General features: G+C 42.9%; 1 protein-coding gene across 1 annotated transcript in view; it reads left to right on the plus strand.

The window, feature by feature from the left end:
* The window catches only part of GC (GC vitamin D binding protein), a 209,895-nt gene that overhangs the window by 155,819 nt on the left and 38,920 nt on the right, over nucleotides 1–15,156 (plus strand). The window contains exons 7-9 of the mRNA XM_063920102.1: nucleotides 3,146–3,275; nucleotides 5,209–5,405; nucleotides 14,588–14,720. Coding sequence (XP_063776172.1) covers nucleotides 3,146–3,275; nucleotides 5,209–5,405; nucleotides 14,588–14,720 — 460 coding nt within the window. The remainder of the gene's footprint in view (nucleotides 1–3,145; nucleotides 3,276–5,208; nucleotides 5,406–14,587; nucleotides 14,721–15,156) is intronic.

Here is a 15,156-nt window from a genome sequence, read left to right on the forward strand (position 1 = left end):
AATTGTTACGAGTATACTACTATCTCTTTATCAACCAGTGTACAGTGCGGTAGTTCACGGCTGTGGCTACCTCTGTGTCGGCACACGGCAGGCAGTCCGTCCGACCAGAATTGTATTATTTATTATTATATACCTACCACCTAACCGTGGTTTTTTTTTCATTCTTTATACCGTCATAGTGTCATCCTAATTGTTACGAGTATACTACTATCTCTTTATCAACCAGTGTACAGTGCGGTAGTTCACGGCTGTGGCTACCTCTGTGTCGGCAGTCGGCAGGCAGTCCGTCCATCCATAATTGTATTATTATTATAATATATACCACCTAACTGTGGTTTTTTTTTCATTCTTTATACCGTCGTCATAGTGTCATACTAGTTGTTACGAGTATACTACTATCTCTTTATCAACCAGTGTACAGTGCGGTAGTTCACGGCTGTGGCTACCTCTGTGTCGGCACTCGGCAGCCCGTCCATAATTGTATATACCACCTAACCGTGGTTTTTTTTTCTTTCTTTATACATACATACTAGTTACGAGTATACTATCTCTTTATCAACCAGTCTATATATTAGCAGCAGACACAGTACAGTGCGGTAGTTCACGGCTGTGGCTACCTCTGTGTCGGCACTCGGCAGCCCGTCCATAATTGTATACTAGTATCCAATCCATCCATCTCCATTGTTTACCTGAGGTGCCTTTTAGTTGTGCCTATTAAAATATGGAGAACAAAAATGTTGAGGTTCCAAAATTAGGGAAAGATCAAGATCCACTTCCACCTCGTGCTGAAGCTGCTGCCACTAGTCATGGCCGAGACGATGAAATGCCAGCAACGTCGTCTGCCAAGGCCGATGCCCAATGTCATAGTACAGAGCATGTCAAATCCAAAACACCAAATATCAGTAAAAAGCCTCTTTTTTTCTTTGCGTCATGTGCTGTTTGGGGAGGGTTTTTTGGAAGGGACATCCTGCGTGACACTGCAGTGCCACTCCTAGATGGGCCCGGTGTTTGTGTCGGCCACTAGGGTCGCTAATCTTACTCACACAGCTACCTCATTGCGCCTCTTTTTTTCTTTGCGTCATGTGCTGTTTGGGGAGGGTTTTTTGGAAGGGCCATCCTGCGTGACACTGCAGTGCCACTCCTAGATGGGCCCGGTGTTTGTGTCGGCCACTAGGGTCGCTAATCTTACTCACACAGCTACCTCATTGCGCCTCTTTTTTTCTTTGCGTCATGTGCTGTTTGGGGAGGGTTTTTTGGAAGGGACATCCTGCGTGACACTGCAGTGCCACTCCTAGATGGGCCCGGTGTTTGTGTCGGCCACTAGGGTCGCTAATCTTACTCACACAGCTACCTCATTGCGCCTCTTTTTTTCTTTGCGTCATGTGCTGTTTGGGGAGGGTTTTTTGGAAGGGCCATCCTGCGTGACACTGCAGTGCCACTCCTAGATGGGCCCGGTGTTTGTGTCGGCCACTAGGGTCGCTAATCTTACTCACACAGCTACCTCATTGCGCCTCTTTTTTTCTTTGCGTCATGTGCTGTTTGGGGAGGGTTTTTTGGAAGGGACATCCTGCGTGACACTGCAGTGCCACTCCTAGATGGGCCCGGTGTTTGTGTCGGCCACTAGGGTCGCTTATCTTACTCACACAGCGACCTCGGTGCAAATTTTAGGACTAAAAATAATATTGTGAGGTGTGAGGTATTCAGAATAGACTGAAAATGAGTGTAAATTATGGTTTTTGAGGTTAATAATACTTTGGGATCAAAATGACCCCCAAATTCTATGATTTAAGCTGTTTTTTAGTGTTTTTGGAAAAAAACACCCGAATCCAAAACACACCCGAATCCGACAAAAAAAATTCGGTGAGGTTTTGCCAAAACGCGTTCGAACCCAAAACACGGCCGCGGAACCGAACCCAAAACCAAAACACAAAACCCGAAAAATTTCAGGCGCTCATCTCTAGAATAAACACCTTAGATTTATGCCATGACATAAAGATATATGTTTCTAGGGCTGCATTTTGAGTTGCACAACCTTAAATATAGCATATACTCTAGATACTGTACATACAGCAATCAAAATGATCTCAGCAAAATTCACCAAATCAAAACCTAAAAAATGATTTCCAAGAAGAATTGTTGGGCATACCACAGCCGTACTAAACAACATACCATGGCATGTCTCTCCAAGAATATGCAGACATATTATCCACTTTCAGAATGTCAACACTGTAATGTCAAATGGTTCTTGAATATTGACATGTTTACAATGTTGATATTATGCATGTCTACACTATGACCATATCAGCATTAAGGTTAGGCTGCTTTTAGGGTTTGGCTCTGGCTGCAGTTACTATGTTGTCAGCATTCTCACCACTGACAATCATAATGTCAGCACGTTGAACATTGTGAATGTCGATGTCAGATGTAAACATTGATACAATATCATTCACAATGTAGACATCCTCATGTGAACATTTTTAATATCAACAAAGTGAATGTCAAACCCGTGGACACAAGTATTAGATACAGTATACGAGCTGGACATAATGTATGGGCACAAGTTGTGTGCACTCCCATGCAACAATGTCCTCATCACTTTTTATTACATGGTACAAATGTACTTAGGGCCTAATTCAGACCTGATCGCAAAAGCAAACTTTGTCTCTAATGGGCAAAACCATGTGCATTGCAGGTGGGGCAGATATAACATGTGCAGAGAGAGTTAGATTTGGGTGTGTTATATTGTTTCTCTGCAGGGTAAATACTGGCTGCTTTATTTTTACACTTTGAATGCACCCCACCCAAATCTAACTCTCTCTGCACATGTTACATCTGCCTGCCCCACCTACACTGCACATGATTTTGACCATTAGAGAAAGATTTTGCTGCTGCGAGCAGGTCTGAATTAGGCCCTTAGTTAAAACTATTTATTAGTTCTTACATTTTCAGTCTGTAGTGGTTCCAGCAATTATGAGTCACTGGAGCTATTTGATACATTCAAGTTTTTAAAGACTTGTGAAAATACAAGTGTATCGTTGTTTGTAATTTTTACTTATGTATATGTATTTATTATGGTTTTGTATAGTTGAAAGACCAGATTAACAGAATAGTTCTTAATCAATGCATCCTATTTACTTTTGCTCAGCGGTGCAGTTATGTTCGGCCAAAAGGTACCCTCGGCTGAATTTAAAGATGTGACGCCAATTGTAGATCAGGGCACTCGGGTGCTTTCTAAATGTTGTGGATCCCTTACTGATAACTGCATTGAGAAAGAGGTATGAACATTTATAGTTATAGTTCTCAGTCACTTTCTATACAATGACTTAAGACATAAGACATTCAATATAGTTTTATCTGTATAGCAGTGAAGAGCATTTAAATTGTACATTATGCATATGTTACATTATACTACACAGGAGTATGGTGTAGTCACTACAGTGCATTCCTGTTATTAATCTGGTACAGTATCATGCATGGACTAGCAGTATTTACTATATATATATATATATATATATAGTAAGGGGCACATACTATGCACTCTCTGATGGTTATCCAAGCCTTTATGAATGATGGCTACACCCCTAAGCATGGGCCCCTACAACTGTATTCCTCCAGTGGGCCCTTCATACACTGACAGTGTATACAGTATGATATATATTACAAAATGTATTGTTACTGGCAGGCATCTGACTTCATGTAACAATTAACACATATAAAATGCCTGGTGCTGGAAGACTATGTTCACCTCTAGCATCTACTTACACTGGTGGTCATTCCGAGTTGATCGCTAGCTGCATTCGTTCGCTGTGCAGCGATGAGGAAAAAAAATGGCACTTCTGCGCATGCGTATGCGGCGCAATGCGCACGCTCGACGTACTATTACAACGAACGATGTAGTTTCACACAGGGTCTAGCGATGCATTTCAGTCACACTGGCTGCCGCAGAGTGATTGACAGGAAGGGGGCGTTTCTGGGTGTCAACTGACCGTTTTCAGGAAGTGTTCGGAAAAACGCAGGCGTGCCAGAAAAACGCAGGCGTAGCTGGGCGAACGCAGGCCGTGTTTGTGATTTCAAATCAGGAACTGAATGGTATGAAGTGATCGCAAGCGCTGAGTAGGTTTTGACATACTCTGAAACTGCACAAAAAAACTTTGTAGCCGCCCTGCGATTCTTTCGTTTGCACTTCTGCTAAGGTAAAATACACTCCCAGTGGGAGGCGGCATAGCGTTTGCACGACTGCTAAAAACTGCTAGCGAGCCATCAACTCGGAATGACCCCCACTGTCCAATGTGTAACTGTATCTTGTCGTGTGTCTTCAGCAGCACTCCAAGTCTCTTCCTCCGGCTTTGCCACAGCTGACAGTCTCCCACTCAGCTCTCACGGGCTTCAGTTAATTTCTGATTATATTATATCTTTAAGTATGAAATGTTCTACTAAATATATATTAATGATCTGTTACAAGCTTGCAATATAGCAATGTTCTGTGTACCACTGAGGAAGTTATTATATTAATATTTGTATATTGAAGGATAAAACCAATATATCAAAAGAAAAAAACAAACTTTAGCACTTAAAAGTAAACCTCCTTGTACCCAAGACTGTCATTTCATGTTCCTTTATGAATTGCTAAGCTTAATAAACCAAAATGTTAAACATATGATTATTTAGGGGGTCATTCTGATCCATTCGCACACAGCGGTTCTTTACTGTGGTGCGAACGGGTCGGAACTGCGCATGCACAGCGAGTGCAATGCGCTCGCGCGTCGTTGCCCAGCGACGGCTGTCGCTGGGCAGCGGCTAGAACAAAGAAGAAAGTGATTGCTAGCGCGATCGCAAGAAGATTGACAGTGGGGAGGCGTTCCGGGGCGTCTACTCATCGTTTTCCGGCATTGAGATCCAAACGCAGGCGTGTCCAGGAGTTTGGAGGGCGGGTGTCTGACGTCAATCCCGGGACCTTCGTTGTTGGATCCGTCGCACAGGGTAAGTAGGTCTGACCCTGGTCTTGTTTTGTAGGAAAACATTTTTAGCATAGCAGGGCTGCACAAGCGATCGCAGCCCTGCTATGCTAAAATACGCTCCCCCATAGGCGGCATCAAGTTGATCGCACGATCAGCAAAAAGATGCTACGTGCGATCAACTCAGAATGACCACCTTAGTTCATTCAAATAAGTTTCAGAAAATATTGCTATTAATATTTCTCTCTTGCAGCTATCAGTGCATATTCAGCAAGTATGTAAGAAACTATCAAAAGATGCCAGAGTTGCCGAATGCTGTAAGAAGCCATCCGTGGACACCCTCCATTGTCTACATTCCATGCCGGCTGCTGAGGCCATTACGCTTCCAAAACTCCAACTGCCAACCAGTGATCAATTATGCAAGAAAGGCAGAAACCGGGAGCTTGAGAAGTAAGTATAATATAAACATGTTTCAGTGCTATACTCATCACATAAGGGTCCAAATGTATTATGCTTTACAAAGAGATAAAGCATAATACATTACAGATTAAGGCTTAATACATTTGGGCCAATGTAAGATATCAGACAGGACCATATTATGTTAGGGAGCAATGATGGTACAAAACCTGACTGTGTGGTCAAGTTGAATAGTAGCTTTGGGGCAGATTTATTAAGCCTAGTGAAGTGATAAAGTGGAAGGTGATAAAGCACCAGCCAATCTGCTCCTAACTGTCAAGTTACAGGCTGGGTTTGAAAAATGACAGTTAGCAGCTGACTGGCTGGTGTGTTATCACCTTCTACTTTATCACTTCTCCAAGCTTAATAAATCTCCCCCTCAGTGTACTACTTATCTCAAACTTTAATGAAGCAGCTATAGGGGGGTATTCAATTGTTTGAAAAGTCAGTTGGGTGTCTGCTTTTTCCTATCTAATAGACAGGGAAAAACAGACACCCATCTGACTTTTCAAACAATTGAATATCCCCCATAGACTGAGCCACTCATACAGTAACTTTGATAATGGGATGTAAAATACCATATACTTGTGAGATTATATATTAAAGAGACACTGCCAATCAAGATCTATAATTGATTCCTGTATATTCTTGCATAAATAACTCAATACCGAGAGAAGGGGAAGTTTTCAAAATGTTGCCATTTATAATGCCAACATCATAATGTCGACAGTTATGAAGTTGACATTGTTAAAATGTTGAGATTGAACATGTCAACATGTTAAATGTCAACATGGGAAATGCAGATACTCTCCACGGATTGGCACTGGAGAGTATGGTTAGGCTGTGGGATGGGAGGATGGAGTTAGGCTGTGGGACAGGAGGTTGGGTGTTAGGCAATAGTGGGAGGATTAGGGGCTTGGCATACTCACCACCACAAGGATACGCCAGAAGCCATCATAAGATGACCACTGGATCAGGAAGACACTATTTGAGCCACCATACCAGGTAAATCACCTCTAGACCACAGGGGCATTTTGCCAACATTCTAAGGGTGGAATTCAAATGATATATCACGCCCAATCTCCTGTCTAAAATGATCCCCGTTGTTGTGCATATTGCGCCCATAGTAATCAGGTTTAGCTGTGTAATGGGTTGGGTGCCTTGCTACTCCAAGGGTAGCAAGCTGAAATAATGATACCATGCCCCTGAGGACAGAAACAGGACAGGTGTAGAAAGGGGTGAACAGAATTGAATCCCGCCCTAACAATGTCGACATTTTATCAGTGTCGGCATGTTGAATGACAACTTGGTCAATGTCAACATTGCAGCCACGTTGACATACTGCATATCAACATTATGCCCATGTCAACATTCTCTTGTCAGCATTATAAATGTTGACATAATGAATGTCAACAAAATATACCACACATGAGAGAAGAATTACTGGATTCTGATATTAGGTACTGCGTGATGGACTGCAATTAAGTAACATAATAATATGCAAACTGACAAACTTGAAAACCATGTGGACAGCTATTCAAAATTAGGGATCAGCTACAAAATCCAAAGTTAAAACATAGAACCAGTGGCATATCTATAATGGGTGCAGGGTGTGTGGTGCAAACGGGCCCACATTGCACACCATGCTCCCATGTTTTTTTTATACTTACTGTTAGTGATGTGCACCGGAAATTTTTCGGGTTTTGTGTTTTGGTTTTGGATTCGGTTCCGCGGCCGTGTTTTGGATTCGGACGCGTTTTGGCAAAACCTCCCTGAAAATTTTTTGTTGGATTCGGGTGTGTTTTGGATTCGTTTTTTTTTTTTTTTACAAAAAACCCTCAAAAACAGCTTAAATCATAGAATTTGTGGGTCATTTTGATCCCATAGTATTATTAACCTCAATAACCATAATTTCCACTCATTTCCAGTATATTCTGAACACCTCACACCTCACAATATTATTTTTAGTCCTAAAATTTGCACCGAGGTCGCTGGATGACTAAGCTAAGCGACCCAAGTGGCCGACACAAACACCTGGCCCATCTAGGAGTGGCACTGCAGTGTTAGACAGGATGGCCGATTTAAAAATGGTCTTCAAACAGCACATGATGCAAAGAAAAAAAGAGGTGCACCAAGGTCGCTGGATGACTAAGCTAAGCGACTCAAGTGGCCGACACAAACACCTGGCCCATCTAGGAGTGGCACTGCAGTGTCAGACAGGATGGTCGATTTAAAAAATAGTCCCCAAACAGCACATGATGCAAAGAAAAAAGAGGTGCACCAAGGTCGCTGGATGGCTAAGCTAAGCGACCCAAGTGGCCGACACAAACACCTGGCCCACCTAGCACTGCACTGCACCTGGCACTGCAGTTTTCCGGCGAGAGGATGAGTGCTTCCATCCTCATGTGAATCTGAACCACTAGCCATGAACATAGGCCAGGGCCTCAGCCGTTCCTTGCCACTCCGTGTCGTAAATGGCATATTGGCAAGTTTACGCTTCTCATCAGATGCTTTTAATTTTGCTTTTTGGGTCATTTTACTGTACTTTTGTAGTATACTTGATGACACAGAGGTAGAGCAATGGACTACTGTACCGTACTGCTATATATATACTGGTGGTCAGCAAAATTCTGCACTGTCCTCCTACTATATAATACTGCGCACAACTAAAATGCAGCACAGGTATGGATGGATAGTATACTTGACGACACAGAGGTAGGTAGAGCAATGGACTACTGTACCGTACTGCTATATATATACTGGTGGTCAGCAAAATTCTGCACTGTTCTCCTACTATATATACTGCGCACAACTAAAATGCACCACAGGTATGGATGGATAGCATACTTGACGACACAGAGGTAGGTAGAGCAGTGGACTGCTGTACCGTACTGCTATATATTATATACTGGTGGTCAGCAAAATTCTGCACTGTCCTCCTACTGTATATACTGCACACAACTAAAATGCACCACATGTAAGGATGGATAGTATACTTGACAACACAGAGGTAGGTAGAGCAGTGGACTACTGTACCGTACTGCTATATATTATATACTGGTGGTCAGCAAAATTCTGCACTGTCCTCCTACTATATATACTGCACACAACTAAAATGCACCACAGGTATGGATGGATAGTATACTTGACGACACAGAGGTAGGTAGAGCAATGGACTACTGTACCGTACTGCTATATATTATATACCTTTGGTCAGCAAAATTCTGCACTGTCCTCCTACTATATATACTGCGCACAACTAAAATGCACCACAGGTATGGATGGATAGTATACTTGAAGACACAGAGGTAGGTAGAGCAGTGGCCTACTGTACCATATGGCTATATATTATATACTGTTTGTCAGCAAAATTCTGCACTATCCTCCTACTATATATACTGCGCACAACTAAAATGCACCACAGGTATGGATGGATAGTATACTTGACGACACAGAGGTAGGTAGAGCAATAAACTACTGTACCGTACTGCTATATATATACTGGTGGTCAGCAAAATTCTGCACTGTCCTCCTACTATATATACTGCGCACAACTAAAATGCACCACAGGTATGGATGGATAGCATACTTGACGACACAGAGGTAGGTAGAGCAGTGGACTACTGTACCGTACTGCTATATATTATATACTGGTGGTCAGCAAAATTCTGCACTGTCCTCCTACTATATATACTGCACACAACTAAAATGCACCACAGGTATGGATGGACAGTATACTTGACGACACAGAGGTAGGTAGAGCAGTGGACTACTGTACCATACTGTTATATAATATTGGTGGTCAGCAAAATTCTGCACTGTCCTCCTACTATATACTACAATGCAGCACAGATATGGAGCGTTTTTCAGGCAGAGAACGTAGATATTTTCAGCACACTGAGCACAGATATTTGCAAGCATACTGAGCACAGATATTTGCAGCACACTGAGCACAGATATTTGCAGCACACTGAACACAGAAACTGAGAGAATGCTGCATATCCTCTCCCTATCATCTCCAATGCACGAGTAAAAATGGCGGTGACGCGCGGCTCCTTATATAGAATATGAATCTCGCGAGAATCCGACAGCGGGATGATGACGTTCGGGCACGCTCCGGTTAACCGAGCAAGGCGGGAGGATCCGAGTCTGCCTCGGAACCATGTAAAATGGGTGAAGTTCGGGGGGGTTCGGATCTCAAGGAACCGAACCCGCTCATCACTACTTACTGTACATCTCTGGAGTCCCATTTTGGAAGCAGCAGCACTGCACAAATCACAAGGAAAATTGTGTGGTGGCAATTTGTGAATGCCTAGTAGGTCTTGTGAACCTGTACATACGCCGTAGACTCTGGCAAAGAACCAGAGTCTGGTTAAAGAGCAGTAAGCCTGCACAGTTAGAGAGGAGAAAGCCTGTATGGTAAGAGAGGAGTAAGCCCGCACAGTTAGAGAGGAAGAGGTCCGCACAGTTAGAGAGGAGGAGGCCCTCACCATTAGAGAGGAGGAGGCCCATACGGTTAGAGAGGAGAAGGCCTGCACAGTTAAAGAGGAGGAGGACCGCGCGTTTAGAGAGGAGGAGGCACCCACGGTTAAATAGGAGGAGGCCCGCACAGTTAGAAAGGAGGAGACACGCACGGTTAAAGAGGAGGAGGCCCGCGCGGTTAGAGAGGAGGCCCACGCGGTTAGAGAGGAGGAGACATGTACAGTTAGAGAGGAGGAGGTGCGCACAGTTAGAGAGGAGAAAGCCTGCATGGTTAGAGAGGAGTAAGCCTGCATGGTTAGAGAGGAGGAGGCACGCACAGTTATACCCCTTTTCCACCTGAGTACCGATCCGGGATGTTTAACCTGGCTGCAACCCGTGTCGGCCCCGCCGTTTCCACTGCACTTCGACACTGGTTATTCTGGGGTCGGATCTGTTTCCACTTAACCAGGGTAAGCTCTGTAAAAGCTATTGATGTCACTTGTTTCGGTTCTGAAAGACAGGTAATGACCATTTCCATTGCACAATTACCCGGGTCATTACCGTATAAGAGAGGAGGAGGGGTATAAGTGAGGAGGAGGCATGCACAGTTAGAGAGGAGGAGGTACGCATGGTTAGAGAGGAGTAAGCCTGCATGGTTAGAGAGGAGGAGGCCTGCATGGTTAGAGAGGAGGAAGCGCGCACTGTTAAAGAGGAGGAGGCATGCACTGTTAAAGAGGAGGAGGCCTGCACGGTTAGAGAGGAGGAGGCGCGCACAGTTAGAGAAGAGGAGACCCGCACGGTTAGAGAGGAGTAGGCGCGCACGGTTAGAGAGTAGGAGGCACGCACAGTTAGAGAGGAGGAGGCCTGCACGGTTAGAGAGAAGGAGGTATGCACGGTTAGAGAGGAGTAAGCCTGCATGGTTAGAGAGGAGGAGGCCTGCATGGTTAGAGAGGAGGAGGCCTGCATGGTTAGAGAGGAGGAGGCGCGCACTGTTAAAGAGGAGGAGGCCTGCACTGTTAAAGAGGAGGAGGCCCACGCGGTTAGAGAGGAGGAGGCGCGCACAGTTAGAGACGAGGAGACCCGCACGGTTAGAGAGGAGGAGGCGCGCACGGTTAGAGAGTAGGAGGCACGCACAGTTAGAGAGGAGGAGGCCTGCACGGTTAGAGAGGAGTAGGTGCGCACTGCTAAAGAGGAGGAGGCATGCACAGTTATAGAGGAGGAGGTCCGCATGGAGACAACAAACATGCCCACTCCTCTCTTAATATGCCCCTGCATAAAAATTTATTCCAGTTTGAGTAAAATGGCATATTTTACACGTGTCTCCAAACCGGTGCTAAACCTGCTTATGCATAAGTAAGAAATCCTTGTAAATATAATTGAAACTTAAAACAGACAGAGTCTCTTTAATCCCAAAATGCTATCTCATATAATTAAATGTAAATTGTCACTCATATACTGTAAAAAGAGTTGAGTTCAACATTTATGCTGCATCTAGGTCAGTGTGTCTTTTCTCTTTGGATAACTGCTATAGGGATTTTGTTATGTGACCCTTGCTTTCCCTGCCTGGACCTGGTGTTTTCATCAAATTATACAAAAAGCATCCTTAAATATACCATTAAATATGAGTCACCAGTATTCTTCATGACTCATTTAATAACCATTACTGTTCATGAATGTATAACACCAGAGGCGATGTCTTATCTGGAACAGGCAATGTGTGCTACATGCAGTACATAAAGTTCATTTGTTGCTTTACCTACATATTTACAGCACAGAAACATACAGTAGTGCACAGAGATTTTTTTTTTTAAAACAAACCTGGAACAAAATCAGTATTTAGAGCAAGGACCAGATCAAGCTCTAGTCACCAAGAATCAGGTATATTTAGTGCAAATTCAGAGACTCATTTATGAAGCACAAAACCCTTTGTTGAAATGCCATGCACCTCAATATGCATAAGTGTACCCAGGATTCCATCAAAGTGCATGGGTATATGGCAGTGGTGCAAGTAGAAATATTTTCTTAGTGGTACCGAGTGTGCCGAAAATGGGCGTGGTCACATGTCATGAGGAGGTGTGGCCACATGACACTAGGGGGAGTGGCTACATTATGTTAAATTACATTTTATAAAAATACATAGTAATGCCCCATTATAACAGGAATATATACTGTAGTAGTGCCCCCAGTATAATATAAATATATAGCAGTGTCCCACATTACAATAATATAGTAATACCCCCATAATAATAGATATACTGTATATAGTAGTGTCCACATTACAATAGAAATATATAGTAATGCCTCATAATAAGACATATATAGTAGTGTCCAACATTACAATAGAAACATATAGTAATGCCCCAATAATAATAGAAATATACAGTAATGCCCCATAATAATAGACATATATAGTAGTGTCCCACATTACAATAGAAATACATAGTAATGCCCCATAATAACAGAAATATATAGTAGTGTCCAACATTACAATAGAAATATATAGTAATGCCCCCATAATAATAGAATTATACAGTAATGCCCCATAATAATAGACATATATAGTAGTGTCCCACATTACAATAGAAATACATAGTAATGCCCTATAATAACAGAAATATATAGTAGTGTCCACATTAAATTAATAAATGAATTACCCCACACAGTGAAGCCAGAGACATGCCCGGGCAGCCCAGCCTGTGCAGATGCATCACTTGAGCCGAGTGAAGGGAAACAGCTGGACACTGCTGGAAAAGGCACCCATCCCAGTCCCCAGGCTCCTCTCTTAGTGCCAGCCGCCAGGAGAGGAAGCATAATGTGATCTCATGATGTCACCGTCGTGCTCCCTGTTGCCCTGATAAAGTGGGAGGCGCCGTCATGCTGCCAAACACCATGGTCTTGTTGCTTGGTAGTGCATTATAATTGCGGTAATGGCAGTCACTGGTTCAAGGTGTGCAGTGGGGTACTCCATACCCGAGCGTACCTGCATACTTGCACCACTGGTATACGGAGCAAAACAGTGGTATTTGCATGTTGAATGAGGAGTATGCTACTGCACAGACTCCACTCTTCCTGTACTCCAGGGAGGCTTCATGACCTATGCCAAGATGGCCACCAAGATCTCTAGTGAGCATGTACAGGGGCCATCTTGAGACTGTGGGCAGATGTACTAAGCCTTGGAGAGTGATAAAATAGAGAGAGAGAAAGTGCCAGTCAGTTCCTAATTGCCATGTTACAGGCTGTGTTTGAAAACTGACAGGAGCTGATTGGCTAGTACTTTATCTCTCTCCATTTTTTCGCTCTCCAATGCTTAATGCTTCTCCCACTGTGTGGGAAACTGTGAACAGTGACATGGTGGGAGACAGAAGTCTCCTACTTAGCTCCAGAGAGAGACCTGAGACTATCCGAAATCCACAATACCTTCCCTACACTGACGACACCGCTACCTGTTTGCAGAATGCACTCCCCGGCTGGTGAGCTGTAGGAAACCCTGCTGCGTTCAAGCTATGCTACATCGTCATTGTAACAGTGAGAATGGCTGTGCCTGCTATCTAGCAATAAACCAACACCACTGGTTAAGTAACTTGGCTATTCATAGTTTGAGTCATCCACTGGCGTGTGCCTATAAAACTCAATATGCAATATCAACACCTGCACACACATTATTTCCAACATTGCAGAGGTGCTGAAGTTTGTACAGGCCGTTGGGAGGAGTTGGGTGAAGTAAGGGCTTGTTCCAGTTTATAATCAGATATGTGGATTCATATTGATTTAGCAATCAATAACAGGAGTGCAGAACAGGTTTTTCATGCAAGGACATTTGTCTTGACTGCATCTGACACAGAGGTCACTGCCATCCTGAGCTGATTCCTATAATGGTAGGCTGGAGAGCAGTCAGCAGGTCTGATACACACAGTGATCACCATGACAAAGCAAATGGGAGAAAACCTAAGAATAGGATCAGGAAGAAGATGCTCAAAACAGAGCCAAGATTAGAGATGCAAGTCAGATAACAAGTCAGGTCTTCCACGGTAATATACAGGGGCGGATTTAGGGGTTGGGGCGCCCTTAGGCACAACAGAAATGGCAAACCCCCCCCCCCCCCTCTGCCCAATTTTAATATTTTCATTGGATATAAGCCCTCATTTAAAGATTGGCAACCTAATATAATAATAAGAAAAGGCATAAACTATTCCATTTTGTTTAATTATTAATTATGTATACATATTTACTAAGTACATAGGACGAGTAAATGTATAGGGGCATGCTCTGCATGTTGTATCTGTTTCTACTCTACGAGGTAGCATATGATACAGCAAAGTGGAAATATTTAGTAGTTACTGGTAAATTTCAGACAGTACTAAAACAAGCATCCAAGAGCTGCCCCCCAACAATTGGAGCCCCTAGGCACATGCCTAATGGAAATGATCCACTGGTAATGTGGAGCCAATACATTTTGGAATGCTGGGGATTAGTAGTGAGTCCTAATACTCTGACACTGTCGCATCTTATTTTAATGCGCTGAATCATAGCTTTGAAATTGTAAAGCTCCATAGAAATGAAAATCCATTTTTTTCGGAGTTTCACAGAAAGAAAACATAACAAAAAAGCAAAGACCTACATTTTTTTTTTTTTTTTTTTAAAGACATGTTTTCAATAACCAGATAAAAGGCAAGATGTTTGATTTTCACAGTTATTTTCCTCCTTCTTATCTGCAGGTACATGTTTGAGTTAGCGAGAAGAAACACTAAGCTGCCAGAAGTCTTTGTTGATAAGCTGTATGAGTCTGTGGCAGACGTTGTGAAGAAATGCTGCAGTTCTGAAAATGCTAATTCCTGCCTAGAAGAGAAGGTAGTGTGACAGATGTATCGCATTAACACAAATGCGCTAGTGTTGCAAAACATTTTTCAGAACCCCACATATCTAGGCTATCATTACAATATCACTTACGTTGAATTTTCAGATGTAAATATATTTCCTCAACTATCAAAAATGTATCCACACCATTCCCAAGATTTGTGTCATAACATTTTTCATTTCTTTGGCAATGGATTAAGTGGATAAAAAGTGTAAAATAAATGTAACCATTCTCAATGCAATCTGCATTTTTAAGGGGATCCAGCTCCATTTGGGTATACTTCTTTCATAATTTACTTACAGTATTAAAAATACCTAATGTTGTCCTGGTTGCTGTCTATAAAGGATTATTTCTTTGTGGTTTCAAAAACAGTTTCATGTCACATTTTAGTCTCCAAAAATGAGACTAAGTACAGGAACTCAATAAAAT

The sequence above is a fragment of the Pseudophryne corroboree genome, chromosome 1 (assembly GCF_028390025.1).
Source record: "Pseudophryne corroboree isolate aPseCor3 chromosome 1, aPseCor3.hap2, whole genome shotgun sequence".
NCBI classification, from domain to species: domain Eukaryota; kingdom Metazoa; phylum Chordata; class Amphibia; order Anura; family Myobatrachidae; genus Pseudophryne; species Pseudophryne corroboree.